The sequence below is a fragment of the Tupaia chinensis genome, unplaced genomic scaffold (assembly GCF_000334495.1).
Source record: "Tupaia chinensis unplaced genomic scaffold, TupChi_1.0 Scaffold000197_1, whole genome shotgun sequence".
Lineage (NCBI taxonomy): Eukaryota > Metazoa > Chordata > Mammalia > Scandentia > Tupaiidae > Tupaia > Tupaia belangeri.
The window spans coordinates 8184517-8194191 of NW_006159672.1; the positions used below are offsets into that span (position 1 = coordinate 8184517).

Below are 9675 nucleotides of genomic sequence, written 5' to 3' on the forward strand. Positions count from 1 at the left end.
TGGTGGCTAAAGCACTAGATTCTCACATGGCCCACTGTAGTTCAAATCCTGGGCTTAGTGGCTTGAAAATCATGCTGGGCATATTGGACACACATGTCCAAGAGAAGAATGGGGGAAAAGGAATTGTAGCATGGCCATCTCCCTAGGGGGTGATTTCTCACTTTCCCTCTCCATCTCCCCGTGTCTCTCCAGTAAGCACACACACCCTATGGCAAAAACCTAACAACAACAACAAAAAAAGACAATATAATATGTGAATATAAATTCAAAAACTTTAATGAAAGATTAACAAAATCTATTATAGTATTATTTTTAAATAGTCATTATAATCAAGTAGATTCTATTCTAGTAATGCAAAGATGATTAAATATTAGGACATTCATAGTATAACTTACTATATTAGTATAATTTACTATAGCAATTGCTTTGCTAAAGACAATCTAATTAATGTAAGTGTTGGGGGCCAGCAGGCGGCATGGTGGTTAAGGTGTTGGACTTCCACATGGCTGACTGCAATTTGAGTCCCCCATCTAGTGGCTTGCTTTCTCACTTTCTCTCTCTCTGTCTCTTTTTGGTCAAGTAAAATAATAAGAAGAAGAAATAAGAGGAAATCAATAATTATTTTTAAAAATTAGTGTAAATGCTTTTGCCAAATTCAAAACTCATTTCCAAAAAAGAAAACAATGGATAATAACATACATAGGACCAGGCCTGTAGCACAGTCATTAAGTGCTGTGCATTGGGAGCTAGACCCCATATGGCTGACCATAGTTTGACTCTCAGCCCTGGCAGCTTATAAAACATGATGAGTATGTATGCATGTGTGAACAAAGTCTTGATGGGAAGAAATGGAGGAAAAGGATTGTAGTGTGACTATTCCCCACTTGGGGGAGGGTCTCTCTTTTCTAGAGACATGCCTCCTCTGACAAAAAAAAAAAACAAAGATATTAGCCTTAGCCTAAAAGCTAGCATTTCTCTTAATGGAAAAACAAAGAATATATTTTTACTAAACTTAGTCTTTATACAAGCCAAATGATATATAGTGATTGAATGTTTTTAAAAATGAGAAATTAATAATAATAATAATATTTTAAAATGATGAAAAGCTATTTGATGATGATGATTTGGATGCTAATGTCTTTGTCTTGACTGGTATGCATGGTAATTGTGCTGGAAAAAGAAATGAAATACACTGTAAAGATACATGTGATTCAATATAATATAAAAATGATTATGATAATAAATTAAAAATAAAGTTAGAAATAAGAAAAAGTGGGAACAGCAGGTGGTGTAAAGGGTATGTCACTGGACTCCCACTTAGTCGATCGCAGTTCAAATCCCAGACCTAGCAGCTTCAAACTCACACTAGGCTCGTGTGCGTGAGTGCCCAAAATCCTGGGAGGAGAAGGGATTATAGCATAGCCATCCCTCCTAGGGGGGCGATTTCTCAGTTTCTGTACATCTGTTTCCCTGGTGAGTGCATGCACCCTATAGAAAAAAATAAAAATAAAAACCTCTCTAAAAATAAATAAATAAAATAAGGAAAAGCTTTTTCTTTATCGCCTCTAATACTTGACTATATTAGATTTAACCACTGTAGTCGAACAAGATAACTATCCAAGGAAATGAATAGTAATAAATTTAAATGATTTATTGTTACAAAAAAAAATAAAAAAGACTTTACAGCACATCTGGAACACCCAAGAGAAGAATGTGAAACTACTGCAAATAGTAAGAGCATGTCCAATTCTAATAAAAGGCATACAAGGTGAAATGAGAGAGAAAGAGATAGCCTATCCTTTTGAATGAGAAATGTGGTATCAATAAATGTCCACTTTCTCCTAAGTGATTTCATAAATTCAAAGTAATTCTAACCAAAACTTCATTAGCTTTTAAAAGATAATGTCATAAATTTAATTCAGAAATGTATGTGATAGAATTAAAGGTCTATCAATTGCTAAGTCAGTCTGAAAAGTAAGTGTTAAAATAGGAATGCCAGCCTGTGGCCTGGTGGTTAAGTGTTCTAGATACTGCATGTCAACCACGTGGTTTGAGTCCTGGACCTGGCAGTTTGAAAACCACACCAGGTACATGTGCATGTGTGCCCAAAATCCTAAAAGAAGGGGGACATGGAGGAGAAGTGTGACCATACTGCACAAGGAGTGCTTTCTCGCTTTCCTTCTCCCTCTCTCTCTCTCTCTCAGTCTCACTCCAGTAAGCACACATGCCCTCTGGAAAACTTTTTTTCAAAAGAACACCTATTTCTAAGCCATGGGGTCTTTCTAATAAAACTATGGCTTTGGTAAACAGATGGAACAATGGTGCAGAATAGCTCAAATCAAAACCATACATAAATGTGCTTCCTACACAGGAAGTGCCAAATTATTGGGCATAGAAGGTATCAGGAAAAGGGGCTTAGTGTACAGTGGAAAATAAAACTAGATTTTACCTAATGGCACCCATTAAAATAGCCTCAAGGCCAATTAAAGACCTAGTTATGAAAAGTAAAATTGAGTGTTGAGGCCGGCAGATGGCATTGTGGTTAAAGCACTGGACTCCCACATGGTTGACCATGGTTCAAGCACCAGACATGGCAGTTCAAAACTGACACTGGACATATGTGTGTGCCCAAAATCTCAGGAAGAGAATGAAGGAGAAGGGATTGTTGCATGGCCATCCCTCCTAGGGGGTGATTTTTCACTTTCTGTATCTCTATCTGTTCAGCAAGTGCATGTGCCCTATAGCAAAAATCTCTCTTTTTTCACAGAGGTTTTTGTCTTAGGGAGTGTGCACTCACCAGAGAGAGAGACAGAGACAGTTAGAGGTAAAGTGAGAAATAACCCCCTGCGGGGATGGCCATGCCTCAAACCCTTCTCCTCTACTCTCTTTGGGCATGCACACACATGTGTCTGGCATGAGTTTTAAACCAACAGGTCTGTGACTCAATCCACAGTCAGCCCTCTGGGAGTCCAGTGACATAAGCACTATACCATCTGCTGGCCTCAGCAAAAATCTCTTTTAAAAAAATTAAGTGTGAATCAAAAAAAGAAGAAGAAGAACATCTTTGCAATTGAGGAGTAGAAAAGACCTTATGCAAAAGCTCAAAAGCACAAACTATCTGGGGTGGAGCAGTCTTTAGATCCAGCAAGTTAAAGAACTCTTCAAGGAAGGGCCCATATGCACAGAGTTAATAGGCAGCTGAAAAAATGGAAGAAGAAATTGAAAATGAATTTCAAAATCATTTGAAATGGGGACCAGCAGTTAGCGTAATGGCTATGTCACTGGACTCCCATGTAGTCGCCCGCTGTTTGCGTCCTGGACCGGGTGGCTTAAAACTCATGCCAGGCGCATGTGCGTGCATGCCCAGGATCCTGAGAGGAGAATGGAGGAGAAGGGATTGCGGCGTGGACATCCATCCTGGGGGTGATTTCTCGCTTTCTGTCTCTTTGTCTCTCTCTGTCTGGCGAACGCACGCACCCTATAGCTAAAACCTCTCAAAAAAAAAAAAATCATTTGAAATGAACAAGTGACTACTTTCCAGAATACAGAAGGAGATCTTGCAAATTAGTAAGAAAAAAATGGACAAAAGCATAAGAGGAAACCACAAATGGTGCCCTATACCTGAAGAGATGCACAGCATAACTAATAACCTTTGATGTCATGAAGGTTCAACATCCACCCCAGGGGACAAGCCAGCACTACACATATCGTAGGATCAACAAATTCCTGTCTGGTCTTGCTTTCCTTTCCTTACTGATCCTACACAGGACATGGAGGAAGACATGCAGCTTTGCAACTTTGAGGATGGGCTGGAGAAGGAAGATTGTCTCACTGAGCTTGTTTGATAAGACAGATAAAGTGTGGATTCACCAAGGAGAGAGTTGGGTACTGAGTAAAAGTAAGGTTTCAGGGACGCATAGAACAACACAGATGGGCCTTACGCACCTAACTTTGGTAAGTAAAGTTAAACAGAATGTGATCTAAAGTGCAAAGTGTTTATGTAAGTTAAAAATGTTTGGGACCAGCAGATACTGTCATGGTTACATCATTGGACTCTCACATGATCAATTGCCATTCGAGTCCTGGACTTGGTGACTTGAAACTCATGCAGAGCGCATGTGCATGCTTGACCAAAATCCCAAGAGAATGGAGGAGAAGGGATTGCGGTGTGGCCATCTCCTCTGGAGGGGTGATTTCTCACTTTCTGTCTCTCTGTCTCTCTGTCTCTCTGTCTCCAGTGAGCTCAAGGCCTATAGCAAACATTTCTCTCAAAAAAAAAAAAAAAATGTCGGGGCAAGCAGATGGCATAGAGGTTACTTTACTGGACTCCCACATGGCCTACTGTGGTTTGAGTCCAGGCCTGGTGGCTTGAAAAATCATGCCAAGCTTGTGTGTGTGGGTGCTCAAGATCCCAGGAGGAGAATGAAGGAGAAGGAGTTGTGGCGTGGTTATCTCCCCCTGGAGGTGATTTCTCACTTCCCCTCTCACTGTCTCTGTCTCTCTTTCTATCTGGAGAGCACAGGCACCCTAAAGGCAAAAACTTCTAAAAAATAAAAATAAAAAAATACTTCCCCTCTCACTGTCTCTGTCTCTTTATCCGGAGAGCACAGGCACCCTAAAGGCAAAAGCTGCTAAAAAAAAAAAAAAAGTAGGTGCACAGGTGCTATGGCTGAGGAAAATATCTAGTCACTCCTCAAAATGTGTCCTATGACCCAGCGATTTCACTCCTAGGTATAGGGACAAGAGAAGTAAAAAGAGCTATTCGACAAATGCTTCTACAAAAATGTTTACTGTAGCATTATTCACAAAAGCCAAACGATGGAAACAATCCAAATGTCAACTGATAAATAAATAAACAAAATGTGATCTATCCATGTGATGAATACTACTCAGTCATTTAAAAAGGGATGAAATACTGATAAATTCTACAACATAGATGAACTTCAGAAATCTGATGCTGAATGAAAGAAACTACCCACAAAAGAGTGCTTATTGTATGAGTCCATTTATATGAAATGTCCAAAACAGGCAAATCAACAGAGCCAGAAAGCAGATCGGGATTGGGGAGAGAAGAGAATGGAGAGTGACTGCTTAATGGATATGGGTTCTCCTTTCCGGGTGTGAGAATATTTTGGAACTAAGTAGAGGCAGTAGTTGCTCAACATTGTGAATGTTCTTAATATCGCTGAATTGTTCATTTTTAAAATGGTAGTGCCACCTAACTGACAACCACAACGAAACCCTGCAAGTACACAAAACAATAATGCACACATCACGAGAGCACATTCTGGTAAAAACGCACCTTGAAAATATGTATGTGATGCCTCCATGGAGATGAAAAGGGAATGATGTGCAATAAAGAGGCATAAAGCAATGCATAGCTTAGTAACTGAAGAGGGAACGATCTGCCCAGGCCAGCAGATTCGGAGAAAAAAAAAAAAATCATTTGAAATGAACAAGTGACTACTTTCCAGAATACAGAAGGAGATCTTGCAAATTAGTAAGAAAAAAATGGACAAAAGCATAAGAGGAAACCACAAATGGTGCCCTATACCTGAAGAGATGCACAGCATAACTAATAACCTTTGATGTCATGAAGGTTCAACATCCACCCCAGGGGACAAGCCAGCACTACACATATCGTAGGATCAACAAATTCCTGTCTGGTCTTGCTTTCCTTTCCTTACTGATCCTACACAGGACATGGAGGAAGACATGCAGCTTTGCAACTTTGAGGATGGGCTGGAGAAGGAAGATTGTCTCACTGAGCTTGTTTGATAAGACAGATAAAGTGTGGATTCACCAAGGAGAGAGTTGGGTACTGAGTAAAAGTAAGGTTTCAGGGACGCATAGAACAACACAGATGGGCCTTACGCACCTAACTTTGGTAAGTAAAGTTAAACAGAATGTGATCTAAAGTGCAAAGTGTTTATGTAAGTTAAAAATGTTTGGGACCAGCAGATACTGTCATGGTTACATCATTGGACTCTCACATGATCAATTGCCATTCGAGTCCTGGACTTGGTGACTTGAAACTCATGCAGAGCGCATGTGCATGCTTGACCAAAATCCCAAGAGAATGGAGGAGAAGGGATTGCGGTGTGGCCATCTCCTCTGGAGGGGTGATTTCTCACTTTCTGTCTCTCTGTCTCTCTGTCTCTCTGTCTCCAGTGAGCTCAAGCCCTATAGCAAACATTTCTCTCAAAAAAAAAAAAAAAATGTCGGGGCAAGCAGATGGCATAGAGGTTACTTTACTGGACTCCCACATGGCCTACTGTGGTTTGAGTCCAGGCCTGGTGGCTTGAAAAATCATGCCAAGCTTGTGTGTGTGGGTGCTCAAGATCCCAGGAGGAGAATGAAGGAGAAGGAGTTGTGGCGTGGTTATCTCCCCCTGGAGGTGATTTCTCACTTCCCCTCTCACTGTCTCTGTCTCTCTTTCTATCTGGAGAGCACAGGCACCCTAAAGGCAAAAACTTCTAAAAAATAAAAATAAAAAAATAAAAAGTAGGTGCACAGGTGCTATGGCTGAGGAAAATATCTAGTCACTCCTCAAAATGTGTCCTATGACCCAGCGATTTCACTCCTAGGTATAGGGACAAGAGAAGTAAAAAGAGCTATTCGACAAATGCTTCTACAAAAATGTTTACTGTAGCATTATTCACAAAAGCCAAACGATGGAAACAATCCAAATGTCAACTGATAAATAAATAAACAAAATGTGATCTATCCATGTGATGAATACTACTCAGTCATTTAAAAAGGGATGAAATACTGATAAATTCTACAACATAGATGAACTTCAGAAATCTGATGCTGAATGAAAGAAACTACCCACAAAAGAGTGCTTATTGTATGAGTCCATTTATATGAAATGTCCAAAACAGGCAAATCAACAGAGCCAGAAAGCAGATCGGGATTGGGGAGAGAAGAGAATGGAGAGTGACTGCTTAATGGATATGGGTTCTCCTTTCCGGGTGTGAGAATATTTTGGAACTAAGTAGAGGCAGTAGTTGCTCAACATTGTGAATGTTCTTAATATCGCTGAATTGTTCATTTTTAAAATGGTAGTGCCACCTAACTGACAACCACAACGAAACCCTGCAAGTACACAAAACAATAATGCACACATCACGAGAGCACATTCTGGTAAAAACGCACCTTGAAAATATGTATGTGATGCCTCCATGGAGATGAAAAGGGAATGATGTGCAATAAAGAGGCATAAAGCAATGCATAGCTTAGTAACTGAAGAGGGAACGATCTGCCCAGGCCAGCAGATTCGGAGGGAAAAAGAAAAAGAAAAGAGCGTCAGTGTCCCTCTGGTGGTCGAGGGGCAATACCCCTTTGGTGGCATTCTTGGACACATCCCCCAGCACTGATTCACTGCTGGGGGTCTGGGCTAGGATTGGGCAAGGAAGACACCCAGACCCAGTACATGGGTCATGTTAGGGATCCCCCATCAAAGGCATGATCCTCAACCCTTGAGGCACTTTATAAAACCATGCACACTGTTTTCCTCCTTGGATTTTGAGTTGTTCATACCTGTCTCTTGGCATGCCCAGTAAGTTTTGCACATCTTATACGTGCACCCGTTTGTAGGGTAAGTGCCCAACTACCACCACCACCCCACCCCGACTTCTTTATGCATACTGTTGGATAAGGCACGTCCCCCACTCACCTCCATGTGCACAGTGAGCATCCTCAACCTGGGATGTTTCTCCAGAAAGACATTCACAGGATACTAAGGTTTGCAGTCCTATGCATTTTCTATGTTGTGACCTTCTCATTTGTAACTTGCAATTCATGACTTTCCTCCAAGGATGGCAAAACAAGAGACTGCTTTCCTCTGCTCATGGCAACCTGAACTGTACTACCACCAGGGGGCATTTTTCTGATGTCCAGGAAGCTGAACTTCCCTGGATCCTAGTAAATTTGAGTGGACTTCTCTTTGAAATCCCTCGAACATCCAGTAGGGCATGCAGTACACAGAACCTAACAAGTGTGAGGCATAGATACAATGTGAGTGATGCCTGGTTTAGGTGTAGTGAGTCAGGGGTTTGCTAACATTTCATTTTTATTTATTTATTTATTTATTTATTTATTTATTTATTTAGCATTGGAAAGGCCCTACAAATAGAAGCTTCTAGTGAGACCAGTGTATGTGCAGATCTCAGGGGCTCAGAGGGTCTTCCTATGGGTCTCTAGAAGCTCAGTCTAAAGCGCTGGTTGAGCCCTACAGGGATGCATGAAAGACAAGAATGAGCAGTAGCAGAGACAAAGGCCCCATCAGGATGCCTAAAAGCCTATGGACTCTGGGAATGGGAAGAGCAGCCCAAGACTCTGCTCAGACTCATGCACTGAGGCCTGCTGCTTGCTGGTCACTTGGATGGGGTACTGTAGTGTGCACATCTGCTCTTTCTGTGGTTACATTCAGGGGAGATGTTAGGAGCCTTTGCTTTATAGTTTGGTGTTGGGGCTGCCAAATGCTACATGCAGAGGAACCTTGACCTGCCCTTCTGAAGGCTGTGTCTGTTCATGAGTTGGTGGCTAGGGTTGCTGCTTCCCACAGTAACATGGTCTGTCTAGATCTAGCCTCTGGTCAGTTCCCAGTGGATACCCAGCTTTAAAATTCAGACAGCTCGTGGTGCCTGGTGATTGAGGTGAATATTCAAGAACCAGGAAGGCTCATATTCTACTAATCCACAGGAAATTCTTTTCTCTTTTTCTAGGTGAGCCCTGGGAGACCTGAGTCTGTAAACTGAACCACATTTGAATACAACTTGAAGACATGGGCTAGGGATGAGGCTTCCATCTCCCTGAATTTCCATGTGTTTATGCACAGAATTGGCGGTTTAGTATTGCTAAGCACCCCACTGCTCCCCAGAAAGGCCCCAGTAGGCTGTACACTGTTCTGATTATCACTATCTTATCGTCCCTATGCCTCTCACAATAAGAAGGGTTTACCTTACTCAGAAGGCCTCCCTTGGTGTTGGCCATCCCAGTCCCTCTCAAGCTGCAACCCCTAAGCAATGTGTACCCTCTACCCAAGTTGCTTTACCTTCTGCCTATCCTTATATCATCATGGTAGTCAGAACCCTCTCCTGAAGTATGAAATATACTTTCCTGAACTATGGAGGACAGTGTAAAAGCTACAACCTTCTAATAGAGGCTATGGGAAGGTAGAATGGTGGAGAGGTAAAATCTAAAGATAAAATACCTGACAATTTTCTATTAGATTAGAAAAAGATGAGTCTGCTTTTAGATAAATACTACTAATGATGGTATATATTTTTATATAGATGTATATATTTTTTAAGTACCTTAGTCACATCTTAGTAAAACTTTTTTTTTTGAGAGGTTTTTGCTATAGGGCACGTGCACTCGCCAGACAGAGAGAGAGACATAGAGACAGACAGCGAGAAATCACCCCCCGGGGGGATGGTGACGCCGCAATCCCTTCTCCTCCATTCTCCTCTGGGATCTTGGGCACGCACGCACATGTGCCCAGCGTGAGTTTTAAGCCACTGGGTCCCGGACGCGAACCGCGGTCAACTACATGGGAGTCCAGCAACATAGCCATTACGCTAACTGTTGGTTCCCACATCTTAGTAAAACTTTGAAAATGAAGAATAAATAGGACTGAAGCAGCCGCGCGGCTGGCGGAAGACAGCAGCC

General features: G+C 41.7%; 1 protein-coding gene across 3 annotated transcripts in view; it reads left to right on the plus strand.

The window, feature by feature from the left end:
- PRSS38 (serine protease 38) overlaps positions 1 to 9014 on the plus strand; it is a 25673-nt gene extending 16659 nt beyond the window's left edge. For all 3 annotated transcript variants that reach the window (XM_027771216.1, XM_027771218.1, XM_027771219.1), the window contains one exon: positions 8730 to 9014. In XM_027771216.1, the coding sequence (XP_027627017.1) occupies positions 8730 to 8762 (33 nt within the window). In that variant the 3' untranslated portion in view covers positions 8763 to 9014. The remainder of the gene's footprint in view (positions 1 to 8729) is intronic.
- The last annotated feature ends 661 nt before the right edge of the window (positions 9015 to 9675 follow it).